Source organism: Pan paniscus, chromosome 10 (assembly GCF_029289425.2).
Source record: "Pan paniscus chromosome 10, NHGRI_mPanPan1-v2.0_pri, whole genome shotgun sequence".
Taxonomy (NCBI): Eukaryota; Metazoa; Chordata; class Mammalia; order Primates; family Hominidae; genus Pan; species Pan paniscus.
In genome coordinates this window covers 37,128,007-37,142,509 of record NC_073259.2, presented here as the reverse complement: position 1 = coordinate 37,142,509, position 14,503 = coordinate 37,128,007, and the positions used below count along the sequence as shown (strand labels likewise).

At 60.5% G+C, this 14,503-nt stretch overlaps 1 protein-coding gene across 1 annotated transcript in view; it reads left to right on the top strand.

Moving 5' to 3' along the window:
• Positions 1-13,584, top strand: part of LRP1 (LDL receptor related protein 1) — an 86,891-nt gene extending 73,307 nt beyond the window's left edge. The window contains exons 61-89 of the mRNA XM_003824883.6: positions 112-300; positions 780-928; positions 1,345-1,438; positions 1,602-1,718; positions 1,937-2,056; positions 2,400-2,522; positions 2,683-2,808; positions 3,324-3,440; positions 4,084-4,190; positions 4,292-4,424; positions 5,313-5,432; positions 5,530-5,652; positions 6,012-6,152; positions 6,254-6,388; positions 6,461-6,580; positions 7,375-7,643; positions 8,914-9,092; positions 9,587-9,693; positions 9,961-10,077; positions 10,570-10,746; positions 10,907-11,047; positions 11,185-11,358; positions 11,596-11,757; positions 12,054-12,228; positions 12,365-12,466; positions 12,628-12,692; positions 12,805-12,895; positions 12,995-13,139; positions 13,293-13,584. Coding sequence (XP_003824931.1) covers positions 112-300; positions 780-928; positions 1,345-1,438; positions 1,602-1,718; positions 1,937-2,056; positions 2,400-2,522; positions 2,683-2,808; positions 3,324-3,440; positions 4,084-4,190; positions 4,292-4,424; positions 5,313-5,432; positions 5,530-5,652; positions 6,012-6,152; positions 6,254-6,388; positions 6,461-6,580; positions 7,375-7,643; positions 8,914-9,092; positions 9,587-9,693; positions 9,961-10,077; positions 10,570-10,746; positions 10,907-11,047; positions 11,185-11,358; positions 11,596-11,757; positions 12,054-12,228; positions 12,365-12,466; positions 12,628-12,692; positions 12,805-12,895; positions 12,995-13,139; positions 13,293-13,433 — 3,959 coding nt within the window. The 3' untranslated portion in view covers positions 13,434-13,584. The remainder of the gene's footprint in view (positions 1-111; positions 301-779; positions 929-1,344; positions 1,439-1,601; positions 1,719-1,936; positions 2,057-2,399; positions 2,523-2,682; positions 2,809-3,323; positions 3,441-4,083; positions 4,191-4,291; positions 4,425-5,312; positions 5,433-5,529; positions 5,653-6,011; positions 6,153-6,253; positions 6,389-6,460; positions 6,581-7,374; positions 7,644-8,913; positions 9,093-9,586; positions 9,694-9,960; positions 10,078-10,569; positions 10,747-10,906; positions 11,048-11,184; positions 11,359-11,595; positions 11,758-12,053; positions 12,229-12,364; positions 12,467-12,627; positions 12,693-12,804; positions 12,896-12,994; positions 13,140-13,292) is intronic.
• Positions 13,585-14,503: the final 919 nt, after the last annotated feature.

Genomic DNA, 14,503 nt, shown 5'->3' with positions numbered 1-14,503 from the left:
GGGCTGACACCCACCTCTCAGGGTGGTGGTAGGGCTTGAGGAGGTGGAGTGGGCTGGCACCCTGCCTGAGCTCCGGCTGACTGGCACTGTGCCTGCCCCTTGGCCCTGCAGTGCTGAGCCAGGACATCCCGCACATCTTTGCACTGACCCTGTTTGAGGACTACGTCTACTGGACCGACTGGGAAACAAAGTCCATTAACCGAGCCCACAAGACCACAGGCACCAACAAAACGCTCCTCATCAGCACGCTGCACCGGCCCATGGACCTGCATGTCTTCCATGCCCTGCGCCAGCCAGACGGTGAGCAGGCAAGGGGTGGGAGCAGGCGAAGGGTGAGCCAGGCACCGGGGTCCCTGGGAGTTCCTGCTCATCCCTTCTCTAGCATTGACCAAGCCCTCCTGGCCAGAGACTGGGAGACTCCAGGAGGGTCTAGACAGGGGATGGTCTGGCTCCTGGGAGCTTCAGCCTGGCCTGGATCCAGCCCTGGAGTCTGGCAGCAGCAAGTCCCTGAGGCCAGTCAAGTGGGGGTCTGGGTGCCCGGCGCCCAGAAGGAAGGCAGGCCGGCCCCTGGGAGGGAAGCACAGAGGAGGTGGGGAGCTGGCCTTCAGCCCTGGCCTGATCCTGGGACCTTGAGAGAATCCTCTCCTATCTCCGGCTTCAGCTCCCTCCTAAAAGAGGCAGGGTTCAGACCCACCCGCCTCTGTCCAGGATAGAGTGAGTGAGGCAGCCTTTGGTAGGCCAGAAAATGTCACCATATTTCACGACGTTTTCTCTGGCAGTGCCCAATCACCCCTGCAAGGTCAACAATGGTGGCTGCAGCAACCTGTGCCTGCTGTCCCCCGGGGGAGGGCACAAATGTGCCTGCCCCACCAACTTCTACCTGGGCAGCGATGGGCGCACCTGTGTGTCCAACTGCACGGCTAGCCAGGTGAGGCTGTCCCCCAGACCCCATCACCAGTGCCCGCTCCCCAACCCCCCAATCCTCCTTGGACCCCAACACCTGCTCTGTCCTAATGTCCTCATGCATCTGGTTTTCCCACACTAACACCCCCACATTTCTTGCCTACCTCTTGTCTCCCCACAGCAATACTTTTACCCCCGTCACCTCACACAGACACCTCCACACCCTAACCTTGACCCTCCTTGCCATGCTTCAGTGCTGCCTTCCCTACCCTATCCCACGCAGCCCCATACCTGGCCTTTCTGAATTCACCATAGCCCAACCTGCCCCGTAACACCCTGACCCCTGCCTCAACTTCTTTGAAACATCCAAGCCCCTCAAAAGAAAGACTTCTGAGTCCCCCAGACCCCCACCAACCCCTCTTGCCCCCACCTGCCCTCCAGTTTGTATGCAAGAACGACAAGTGCATCCCCTTCTGGTGGAAGTGTGACACCGAGGACGACTGCGGGGACCACTCAGACGAGCCCCCGGACTGCCGTGAGTGCCTGCTGGGGGTGACAGGAGGGCCCCCAGCTGTGTCGGAGGCCTGACTCCTGAGGCTTTGAATGGCCACTGGAGAGGCTGGGGCTGTGGTGCCCTGCAAGTGGACCTGGCCGTGTCCACCCCAGCCGCTCTGACTCTGAGCCTCCCTCTCTGGCAGCTGAGTTCAAGTGCCGGCCCGGACAGTTCCAGTGCTCCACAGGTATCTGCACAAACCCTGCCTTCATCTGCGATGGCGACAATGACTGCCAGGACAACAGTGACGAGGCCAACTGTGGTAAGGCACTGCCCGCCCACCCTCCCTCCTTCCCCAGCATCTTCCCTGCCCTAGGATTTGGGGCTTTCAAGTGCAGGGAAGTTGCAGCCCACGGCAGCTTGCTCTCCAGGCTGGATTCCTATGGCTCAAGCCTGTGTCCTCCCTGCTGAGGGATGGGCACCCTCTCCCTGCCCCTGAGTCCTCCCTTCGCCACAAATCACCTCCTCCTCCCTCCACAGACATCCACGTCTGCTTGCCCAGTCAGTTCAAATGCACCAACACCAACCGCTGTATTCCCGGCATCTTCCGCTGCAATGGGCAGGACAACTGCGGAGATGGGGAGGATGAGAGGGACTGCCGTGAGTGTCAGAGGTGGTGGTGGGCCGGTGGTGGGAGATGACACGGAAGCAGGGCAGGCAGAATCTCCCCACAGCTTTGAGAGGCTCTCAAATAACTTTAGTAGATGGGCAACACAAATTATATTGGGTGTAACTTGCTTTGCTCATAAAAATCATCATGCATGATATAGAGACATAGAGATCCAGAAAACAAAAAGCACCAAAACTGGGGATAAACTGTTCCTTCCTCCGAAGAAGTTGCTGGCAGGACCAAGGCCAGGGCTTGGAAGAGGGAGAAGACAGTGATGGTGAACTGGAGTGGCAGGTGTAAGGGAGGGCCCTCATTCTCTTGCCCGCCCCACAGCCGAGGTGACCTGCGCCCCCAACCAGTTCCAGTGCTCCATTACCAAACGGTGCATCCCCCGGGTCTGGGTCTGCGACCGGGACAATGACTGTGTGGATGGCAGTGATGAGCCCGCCAACTGCAGTAAGTTGCCTGGCCTGGAGCCCAGCTTCCCTCCCCAGTGTCTGCTGCTCACACCACCCCGACGTGTGACCCCCTAAGTGGCCACTCCCTCACTCTCCCCACCCTCCCGGCACACTCCTGGAAGGAGTCTCATCCTCACCCCATGCCCACCCGCTTGCAGCCCAGATGACCTGTGGTGTGGACGAGTTCCGCTGCAAGGATTCGGGCCGCTGCATCCCAGCGCGTTGGAAGTGTGACGGAGAGGATGACTGTGGGGATGGCTCGGATGAGCCCAAGGAAGAGTGTGGTGAGCCGAGACCCCACTCCAGGAGGAAGGCAGTCTACCTGGGTGGGAGGCATGGCGCCCCTGGCAGGTGGAGGGCTGGGGGCCGCCTGCTTACTGGTCTCAGCGTGGCCCTGCTGCTGGGCTTCCGGGGCCTGCTGTGGGGCTGGGGAAGGAGGCCTGGCTGGAGCTCACTTCCCCACATCCACCCGTGCCCCATGTCTCCCAGTTTCCCTATCCCTGCCCCTGCCCACGCCTCATCCACACATACCTGTGTGGAGTTTTCCCTGCCCACCCTATGGGATCTGTTCATCTCCTTCCCAAGGCAGCTGCCCACACACACACCCCCAACCATGTCTCCTGTCCCCAAACCTCCTTATAGACCCCACATCTCAAAACACCGCCTGGGCTCCCCGCGGCTGACCCTTCCCAAGCTGGGATGCCCACCCTTCCTGCCAGGCCAGCCTGACCATGCCTGCTTGGACCCTAATGTCTGCCCCAGCCCTGTCCCTGACTGCCCTGACACTTGCCTCCTCCAGATGAACGCACCTGTGAGCCATACCAGTTCCGCTGCAAGAACAACCGCTGCGTGCCCGGCCGCTGGCAGTGCGACTACGACAACGATTGCGGTGACAACTCCGATGAAGAGAGCTGCAGTACGTCCCCACCCACCCAGCCCCGCATGAGCCCCTCCCAGGCCTGGCCCTTGTCTCGCGGCCCTCCTGCCACAGGCCGCGCCAGAGCTGGTGGCCACCTCCCAGGGCGGGGGCAGGAGCCGCCCTCCTCACCCACCCCACTCCATGTCGTGTATTTGAGTTTGTGCCATTTCACCTCATCTCATGTTTCTCTCCATTTTCACACTGTCCTCTCGGGGTTGCAGAGGTAGGTGTCTCTGATGTGCCCGTGCTCCCACCATACCCCCACCTCTGTCCCAGAGCCCCCCATCCCTGTGCCGTGCCTCTACCCATCATCCTTGATTGACCTCTCCCCAAACCCTGGTGCTTGTCTCAGTGGTCTTGCCCCCGCTCCCCTCCCCAAACACAGTCTGTTCTGAGGGCAAGGCCAGGGACCTGTGTCCTCTCTGGTGTCTGTCCCATGGGGTAAGTGCGAGCCCGCCTGTGCCCAGCTGTTCCATAGGAGCAGCCAGTGGGCTCTGCCAGGACTGGCTCGGCCTCTGGGTCAGTCAGCTGTGGCCTTCAGAGACACGGGGATGGGCCTTGGGCTCGGGACTGTGGCACTACTGAGGCCTGGAGTCCTTGTGCCCACCCTCCTGGGCCTGTCTCCCCCTGTCCTTCCCAGCCCCTCGGCCCTGCTCCGAGAGTGAGTTCTCCTGTGCCAACGGCCGCTGCATCGCGGGGCGCTGGAAATGCGATGGAGACCACGACTGCGCAGACGGCTCGGACGAGGTGGGCAGGGAGATGAGAAGGAAGGAGATGGCCTCAGAGGAGTTCAGGCAGGGCTTGGGGGGTGCCGAGAGGTGACCGGCTGCCTGTGCCCATGCCCACAGAAAGACTGCACCCCCCGCTGTGACATGGACCAGTTCCAGTGCAAGAGCGGCCACTGCATCCCCCTGCGCTGGCGCTGTGACGCAGACGCCGACTGCATGGACGGCAGCGACGAGGAGGCCTGCGGCACTGGCGGTGCGCCCCTTGGCTTGGTCTCCCTGGGTCCTCCCTCTGCTGCCCACCCCGCCACATGGCCCAGTCATTCACTCATTCTTTCTCTTCTGTATTCATTCTTCATGCAACAAGTATTTATTAAGCATTTACCATGTACCAGGCACTGCCATAGGTGTTAGGGACGTAGTAGTAAACAAGACACAGGGCCCCTGAATACACATTTTTGTGTGGGTTGTGCCCAGCTCAATGCCCCCTAGTCTAGGGGACCAGTTGAGCTGAAATCCAGCAAACCCTGAGGGCTGTGCCCATCCAGGCCCCACCCCACAAGTCCCTCCGAGACAGTCTGCTGCCACAAGAAGAAAAGCCCTGCCTATTTTCCCTTCCTGGGGGCAGTGAGACAGTGCCTGTCCCTCGCTGACCTGCCTGGGCTCTGCAGCACAGAGGGGGCAGGTGAAGCCCGGGATGAGAAAAGACTGGGGCTTGGAGCAGAAATCCCAACTGTGCGGGCAGATGTCTTGGCTCTTCCTTGGTAGGCCAGGCACAGGGATGGGAACCCGGTCTTCCATTCCCAGCCCAGTGCTGTTCCCGCGTCCCCGCTGTGGAACTACACAGCCCAGTGCTGTTCCCACATCCCCACTGTGGAACTACACAGCACAGTGCCCTGCCACATACCAGAGAAGGAGTGCCCTCTGAACTCCTCCAGACACCCCTGAAAAATGGCCTCTTCTCCCCTAAATACCAGAGGGGGCAGTTTGGCCCCACCAAGTAGAAATTTAAGAGACCTGGTTCCAATTTGGCTGTGCCACTGCTTGCCTGGTGACCCCTCTGAGCCTGGAACCCCCACCTGTGGAGACAGGGGTCTGGGTGGGCTCATGGCTCATTCTATCTCTTGGCTCCCCCTGGCACCAGTGCGGACCTGCCCCCTGGACGAGTTCCAGTGCAACAACACCTTGTGCAAGCCGCTGGCCTGGAAGTGCGATGGCGAGGATGACTGTGGGGACAACTCAGATGAGAACCCCGAGGAGTGTGGTGAGATTTGGGGCGGGGCTCCCGGGCTTCCCAGTGGCCAGCAACCACCCCCACTCCCAAGACTAATTCTGGCTCTGTGTCCCCCTGGCTGCTGCAGCCCGGTTCGTGTGCCCTCCCAACCGGCCCTTCCGTTGCAAGAATGACCGCGTCTGTCTGTGGATCGGGCGCCAATGCGATGGCACGGACAACTGTGGGGATGGGACTGATGAAGAGGACTGTGGTGAGCAGGGGGCCGACGAGAGGCCTGCAGGGGACGGGTAGTGCACAGTGGGGTGAGTCTGGTCCTCGTGGGAGCTGCACTGGGGTTAGGGTTAACCAGGAGGACTCGCCCAGGAAGGGGAGGATCCATTGCTAGGAGCCTGGGGGCTTTTCATTAGGAAAGAGAAGCCCCTGGGGAAGGCTCTGGGGGCTGCCTGATGCCTTAGGTCTTGGAGGTGGGGCTGGGAACCCAAATGTTTGACCTGCTCCCCCTGCAAGCCTTGTCACTTAGGAATTGGGAGCCACTGTTATCTATGGGGTTGCCGTGGGAGGAGGAGGCAGGGGAGAATACCCAGGGCCTAAAGCCTCTGCCCTCCTCAGAGCCCCCCACAGCCCAGACCACCCACTGCAAAGACAAGAAGGAGTTTCTGTGCCGGAACCAGCGCTGCCTCTCCTCCTCCCTGCGCTGCAACATGTTCGATGACTGCGGGGACGGCTCTGACGAGGAGGACTGCAGCATCGGTGAGGCCCGGCAGCGGACCGGACGCCGGTGGGGAGGGGGGAGAGCCACGCCCTGGTCTGGGGTGGCTCAAGGGAGGGCATCCACTCTCTGTCCCCCACAGACCCCAAGCTGACCAGCTGCGCCACCAATGCCAGCATCTGTGGGGACGAGGCACGCTGCGTGCGCACCGAGAAAGCGGCCTACTGTGCCTGCCGCTCGGGCTTCCACACCGTGCCCGGCCAGCCCGGATGCCAAGGTAGGAAAGCGGGGCAGAGCAGGGGTGGACACCCCAGCTGTGGACTCTCATGACCCTCCCTGTAACCCTTAGACATCAACGAGTGCCTGCGCTTCGGCACCTGCTCCCAGCTCTGCAACAACACCAAGGGCGGCCACCTCTGCAGCTGCGCTCGGAACTTCATGAAGACGCACAACACCTGCAAGGCCGAAGGTGCCGGAGCCACCAGAGGGCAGAAAGGCTGGGTGGGGCAGGGCGACCAGGATATCAAACGGGGCCGACTTGGAATGGAATGTCTTCCTGCGGACATCTTGCCCAGACAGGAAGCCCCAGACTCATAGTTGCAGCTGCCTGAGCACAGTGCTGGCCCAGCAGTGGGGGCAGGTCCTGGGGCTGGCTGACTGAAGGAGTCTGGGGTGTGGCAGTGCTCTGAATTGCACACACACCTCCTCACCCACCACTGCCAGGACGAGAGCACACTCAGACACGCATTGCACACTCACAGTCATGGGGGCCTCACCTGCACATTCCCCACACGCTTTGATGCCCACCTTGCCTTCCACATGCCTGTACACAGACATTCACACACACCCCTGGCACACACACCCCCACCATGCACTCCCATGCACACCCTCATGCTCCATGCCAAGCACACACACCCCATGTGCCTGTGCACCCCCGAGCATGTGCCAGGCAGTTTGTAGCAGAGAGCGTGGTGATGCCATCCAGCAGCCGTGAGGAGGCGGAAGTCTCTGGGTCTGGAGGGGCAGGGACAGTTTCTGACTGAAAGGAGCAGGTCACAGTGGATCAGCTCAGGGGAGGAGAGGAGGAGGTCCAGAGGCTGAGGTTGGAGCCTGCAACCCTGAGCAGGGAGGGTAAGCAGCAGCTTCTGGCCGGAGCAGATGGTCCTACCAGGAGATGGGACAGTGTTCATGTGAAAGGAGCTGAGCTGGGTGGGGTGCACACCTGCATCCCACAGCCCCAGCCCTGGCCTCTTGCTTCTCCAGGCTCTGAGTACCAGGTCCTGTACATCGCTGATGACAATGAGATCCGCAGCCTGTTCCCCGGCCACCCCCATTCGGCTTACGAGCAGGCATTCCAGGGTGACGAGAGTGTCCGCATTGATGCTATGGATGTCCATGTCAAGGCTGGCCGTGTCTATTGGACCAACTGGCACACGGGCACCATCTCCTACCGCAGCCTGCCACCTGCTGCGCCTCCTACCACTTCCAACCGCCACCGGCGACAGATTGACCGGGGTGTCACCCACCTCAACGTGAGTGCCCAACCTGGCGTGGATGGAGTGGAAGAGCTCCATAGAGCAGGCGGTTCAGAGCAGGATTTGAAAAGGGCAGTGCTGGCTAGGCGCAGTGGCTCACGCCTATAATCCCAGCACTTTGGGAGGCCAAGGCGGGCAGATCACCTGAGATCAGGAGTTTGAGACCAGCGTGGCAACATGGTGAAACCCTGTCTCTACTAAAAATACAAAAATTTGGCTGAGCGCGGTGGCTCATGCCTGTAATCCCAGCACTTTGGGAGGCAGAGGTGGGTGGATCACGAGGTCAGGAGATCCAGACCAACCTGGCTAACACAGTGAAACCCTGTCTCTATTAAAAAATACAAAAAAATTAGCCGGGCATGGTGGTGGGCGCCTGTAGTCCCAGCTACTTGGGAAGCTGGGGCAGGAGAATGGCGTGAACCTGGGAGGCGGAGCTTGCAGTGAGCCGAGATCACGCCACTGCACTCCAGCCTGGGCGAGAGAGTGAGACTCGGTCTCTAAATAAATAAATAAATAAATAAATAGAGACTCGGTCTCTAAATAAATAAATAAATAAATAAATAAAATAAAAATACAAAGATTAGCCAGGCGTGGTGGCGGGCGCCTGTAATCCCAGCTACTCAGGAGGCTGAAGCAGGAGAATCCTTTGAACCCGGAAGGTGGAAGTTGCAGTGAGCCGAGTGCCACTCGGTTGCAGTGGCACCAAGGTTGCAGAATAGCACTGCACTCCAGCCTGGATGATAGAGCGAGACTCCGTCTCAAAAAAAAAAAAAAGAAAAAGAAAACAAAAGGGCAGTGCGAGGGGCAAAAGGTGAGAGTGGGGCAGGGGGCAGTCTTAGGATTGTGTTCTGAGGCATGGCCAGTGGGAAGACAGAGCAGTGGGAATGGTCAGCAGCTGGCTGTGCTGCAGGCAGCCCAGGGCACAGGGCATGATGGGCAGGCAGACAGCCCTCCGGCACCAATCCCCCATCCTTGCCACTTCCCACTGTGTACGTCTTAGCTACCTCATTTAACCTCTTTGGGTTTCACTTTGTTTATCAATAAAATTAGGTGATCATTGCCATTGCACAGGCTTCAGGGAGGGCTCACCAGCCACGTGTGAGAGCTGCGAGTCTGGCGCATAAGCTCCATGCCGGTTGAATCTCTTTAAAGCCAGGGGCCTGGCTGTGAGCCTGGGGTGACGTTCCAGCAGGCTGGCAGAGTGGTGGCGGGGGGATAATGGCAGGAAGACAAAGCAGTGGCCCCTGACCCTGTGACTTCCATTCAGATTTCAGGGCTGAAGATGCCCAGAGGCATCGCCATCGACTGGGTGGCCGGAAACGTGTACTGGACCGACTCGGGCCGAGATGTGATTGAGGTGGCGCAGATGAAGGGCGAGAACCGCAAGACGCTCATCTCGGGCATGATTGACGAGCCCCACGCCATTGTGGTGGACCCACTGAGGGGGTGGGCAAGGGCCCTGGGGGGAGGCCTCTGGGCTGGTGGTAGGAAGCCCCCGGGACAGGGTTGGGGGCTGCACCCACATGCGTGCCTTTCCCTCCCAGGCCAGCCTGAGGACAGAGTCCTTTTCAGGCCCTTGGGTCTTCTCGGCCACCCCTGCCTGGCCCTCCCCATGCTGCCTCTGCCCAGGGCCCCCAGCTGGGCCTGCTTGGGCAGGGATCTGACCTCTGCTTGGCCGGCTGTCATGCACAGCCACACTCTGCCCTGGGGAACAGCTCTGCAAGCGTCGGTGGCTCTGAATGAGCACACTGTGGTTTTAGAGGAAAAGCCCCTCAACCTGCTCAGAAGCAGACGCCCGCCTGCTTCTCTGTAGAAGGACAGAATGCCCTCCTCCCAGTCCCCAGCAGTCCCTGTGCCCAGACCAAGAAGCTGGTGTCCTGCCTGGGCCTGCCTCCTCTGGCCCTCCGGCCTGCCCACACTCACCCCTTCTCCCTCCCCAGGACCATGTACTGGTCAGACTGGGGCAACCACCCCAAGATTGAAACGGCAGCGATGGATGGGACGCTTCGGGAGACACTGGTGCAGGACAACATTCAGTGGCCCACAGGTTTGTGGGGCAGGGTGCAGGAGGGACAGGGGCGTGGAGGGGGCCCGGCTCGCAGAGCCCAGCTGCTGCTGAAGTCACACAAAAGCAAGGGATGGGATGGGGCTTGGACTGGGGCAGGGCAGATTGGCCGTGGAGGCTTTTCCCGAAAGAGGTGACTGTGAGTGGCGTATGAACAGGGTGGAGCTGTCCCGGGCATGGAGGCAGTTCTTTCCACCCCGAGCCTGGGTTGGGGAGGCCAAGCTCTCACAGTGCTCTCTCCCTCCCCAGGCCTGGCCGTGGATTATCACAATGAGCGGCTGTACTGGGCAGACGCCAAGCTTTCAGTCATCGGCAGCATCCGGCTCAATGGCACGGACCCCATTGTGGCTGCTGACAGCAAACGAGGTCAGAGCCCGGCATAAGTCGCAGTCCCCAGCCCTGTCCCCAGCCTTGCCATCCTCCCTACTGAGCCAAAGGCCTCACTTCAATGCCTCCCATCCTTTGTCACTGACCCCCAGCAATGCTGCAGCGCCTTCCAGGCCTCTCCAGCTGGCCTCCCCCTGAACCAGCCCTGCAGGCCTGAGACCCACCCTGACCCTCTGGCCTACTTGTCCATTCATTGGTTGGGTTGCACGGAGGCAGCATAGGTACATTAGGAATGTAGCAAATTGGGGGAGAAGGAATAGAAGTCAGTCATGAATGACCCCAGAAGTCTGGGGGTGATGGGACCTTTTGCCAGTAGTGGCCACAGGAGGAGGAACAGGTGTGGGGAGGGGGAATTTGGTCTGGATGTGTTGAGTTTGAGGTGTCTGGGAACCACAGGTGCCAGTGTCGTGGACAGCATGGCCAGGGCCTGAGTGCCCCTCAGGTCCCCTCTGACTCCACCTCCTCCCCCAGGCCTAAGTCACCCCTTCAGCATCGACGTCTTTGAGGATTACATCTATGGTGTCACCTACATCAATAATCGTGTCTTCAAGATCCATAAGTTTGGCCACAGCCCCTTGGTCAACCTGACAGGGGGCCTGAGCCACGCCTCTGACGTGGTCCTTTACCATCAGCACAAGCAGCCCGAAGGTGGGGGCGGAGGGGAGCCTGGGCTGGGGAAGGGAGGCCTGTGGGCATTGAGTCTCCAAGCTGTGGCCCTGGGACCTGGTGGAGAGGGGGTCACCCTGGGCTCACAGGGCTCAGAGAAGGGTCCTGCTCAGCATCCTCCCCACCCCACCCATACCTGCAGTGACCAACCCATGTGACCGCAAGAAATGCGAGTGGCTCTGCCTGCTGAGCCCCAGTGGGCCTGTCTGCACCTGTCCCAATGGGAAGCGGCTGGACAACGGCACATGCGTGCCTGTGCCCTCTCCAACGCCACCCCCAGATGGTACGCTTATGCCCTCCCAGTCCCAGCCATGCCTCAGGACCATCTCCTTCCTGTGGCTCCTGACTTCCCCTGACCTTGTTGCCTGTCCCTCTCCTCCTATTCCCCTGGCTCTGCCCCTTGACGGGCCCTTCCTGCAGCTCCCCGGCCTGGAACCTGTAACCTGCAGTGCTTCAACGGTGGCAGCTGTTTCCTCAATGCACGGAGGCAGCCCAAGTGCCGCTGCCAACCCCGCTACACGGGTGACAAGTGTGAACTGGACCAGTGCTGGGAGCACTGTCGCAATGGGGGCACCTGTGCTGCCTCCCCCTCTGGTATGCCCCCTCATCCCGCCACGCCTGCTCCTTGCCCCTGGGCCCCAGCCCCACCACCCACCACCCCACCTCAGGCAAATGCCCAGCCCCTGCCTCGCCTCCAGCCTCCTTTCCACAACCCAGCATCCAGTCACTCCAGTCTCTGCTTCTCGCCCAGGTCCCCCCAGCCCATTCCTCTGCTATAGGGCCAGGTGGTCTCGAGGGCCACAGTCATGCTCACACATCCTCTCCCACCAGGCATGCCCACGTGCCGGTGCCCCACGGGCTTCACGGGCCCCAAATGCACCCAGCAGGTGTGTGCGGGCTACTGTGCCAACAACAGCACCTGCACTGTCAACCAGGGCAACCAGCCCCAGTGCCGATGCCTACCCGGCTTCCTGGGCGACCGCTGCCAGTACCGTGAGTGAGCCATCCCTGGGCCCCAGGGCATGCGGGAGGGTGACGGGGGACCCCAGAGCATGGGGTGATGTTCAACCTGTGCCTGGGACCCACAGGGGCAAGTTCAGGAAAGAAGGCCTTATGCAGCTGAGCCAGGCCCAAGCTGCTGGCGCTTCCCCACAAAGGTGCTGGCACACTTCCCCTGAGGCAGTGCGCCCCCTGCACCAAGATTATGCAAACAGAAAAGCTCTGTTCAACCTATGGAGAGCCCTCATGAGGATGGGGCTTGAGGCACTTCTCTCCCTCCCCAACCACAGGGCAGTGCTCTGGCTACTGTGAGAACTTTGGCACATGCCAGATGGCTGCTGATGGCTCCCGACAATGCCGCTGCACTGCCTACTTTGAGGGACCGAGGTGTGAGGTGAACAAGTGCAGCCGCTGTCTCGAAGGGGCCTGTGTGGTCAACAAGCAGAGTGGGGATGTCACCTGCAAGTGAGTGGGGCCCTCCTCCACAGTTCCACCCAGCCGGGCCCCTGCCCTGTCCTAGCCCTGCCCTGCCCCTCCCTTCCTCAGCATCCCAGGCACACCTCTGCCAGCCCCAGCTCCAGCCTCTGATTCCTTCCTGCAGCTGCACGGATGGCCGGGTGGCCCCCAGCTGTCTGACCTGCGTCGGCCACTGCAGCAATGGCGGCTCCTGTACCATGAACAGCAAAATGATGCCTGAGTGCCAGTGAGTTGGGCCCAGGCTTCACCCAGGCATAGATCATCCCTCCCTTCCCCCGATTTGAGCAGGAGGACCGTCAGGCCTCAGTGCCCACCCCCCGCCCTGTTTTCCTGGCAGCAGTGGCTATGGAGGTTATACCTACTCAGCCGTGTCCCTCCTTTCTGCAGGTGCCCACCCCACATGACAGGGCCCCGGTGTGAGGAGCACATCTTCAGCCAGCAGCAGCCAGGACGTAGGTGGCAGGGGTTGGGGCAGGCAGGGCCACCGGGACCTAGAGCAGGGGGACCGTGTGCCTCCTGCTTCCCTGAGCCTTGGTGACTCAGTGTCCCACCTCTTCCCTCCAGATATAGCCTCCATCCTAATCCCTCTGCTGTTGCTGCTGCTGCTGCTTCTGGTGGCCGGAGTGGTATTCTGGTATAAGCGGCGAGTCCAAGGGTGAGTCACAGGGAATCTGGAACATTCTGGTCATTATTTTGCCATCCTAGCCTTCCCCCCCAATAATCTCTGTCTCCTTATACTCCTGCCTCTCCCCAGGGCTAAGGGCTTCCAGCACCAACGGATGACCAACGGGGCCATGAACGTGGAGATTGGAAACCCCACCTACAAGATGTACGAAGGCGGAGAGCCTGATGATGTGGGAGGCCTACTGGACGCTGACTTTGCCCTGGACCCTGACAAGGTGGGCTGGGAGGCGGGCAGGGTCGAGTGCCAAGAGGCCGTGGGTGGCCTAACCAAAGGTGTTGGGTTAGCTGAGGGACGGAGGTGGGGGTGGGGTAACCTGGGCTACAGGCCCAGCTCCTGAGCCCTACCTGAACCCTCTGTCACCCTGCAGCCCACCAACTTCACCAACCCCGTGTATGCCACACTCTACATGGGGGGCCACGGCAGTCGCCACTCCCTGGCCAGCACGGACGAGAAGCGAGAACTCCTGGGCCGCGGCCCTGAGGACGAGATAGGGGACCCCTTGGCATAGGGCCCTGCCCCGTCGGACTGCCCCCAGAAAGCCTCCTGCCCCCTGCCAGTGAAGTCCTTCAGTGAGCCCCTCCCCAGCCAGCCCTTCCCTGGCCCCGCCGGATGTATAAATGTAAAAATGAAGGAATTACATTTTATATGTGAGCGAGCAAGCCGGCAAGCGAGCACAGTATTATTTCTCCATCCCCTCCCTGCCTGCTCCTTGGCACCCCCATGCTGCCTTCAGGGAGACAGGCAGGGAGGGCTTGGGGCTGCACCTCCTACCCTCCCACCAGAACGCACCCCACTGGGAGAGCTGGTGGTGCAGCCTTCCCCTCCCTGTATAAGACACTTTGCCAAGGCTCTCCCCTCTCGCCCCATCCCTGCTTGCCCGCTCCCACAGCTTCCTGAGGGCTAATTCTGGGAAGGGAGAGTTCTTTGCTGCCCCTGTCTGGAAGACGTGGCTCTGGGTGAGGTAGGCGGGAAAGGATGGAGTGTTTTAGTTCTTGGGGGAGGCCACCCCAAACCCCAGCCCCAACTCCAGGGGCACCTATGAGATGGCCATGCTCAACCCCCCTCCCAGACAGGCCCTCCCTGTCTCCAGGGCCCCCACCGAGGTTCCCAGGGCTGGAGACTTCCTCTGGTAAACATTCCTCCAGCCTCCCCTCCCCTGGGGACGCCAAGGAGGTGGGCCACACCCAGGAAGGGAAAGCGGGCAGCCCCGTTTTGGGGATGTGAACGTTTTAATAATTTTTGCTGAATTCCTTTACAACTAAATAACACAGATATTGTTATAAATAAAATTGTAAAAAAAAAAAAAAAAAGGCCAAAAAAAAAAAAAAGAAAGAAAAAAAGCCGCTGGTGTCTGCCTGTGTGTGAGAGACGCTGGGAGCTGGGGCTGCGCTTTCCTGCTTCGGCCACCAGAGGGAGACCTGCCCCGTGCTGGAGGCAGGCTGGCGCGTGGTTTTCAGTGCCCTTCTCCCAGGGCCCTCTCCCTCTCCATCTTACTGTGCCCGGAAAGCGGGTGGCACTGGACTTGACATGGAAGATCTGCTTCTCCTGGCTATGTGACCTTCAGCCATGACTTCGAGT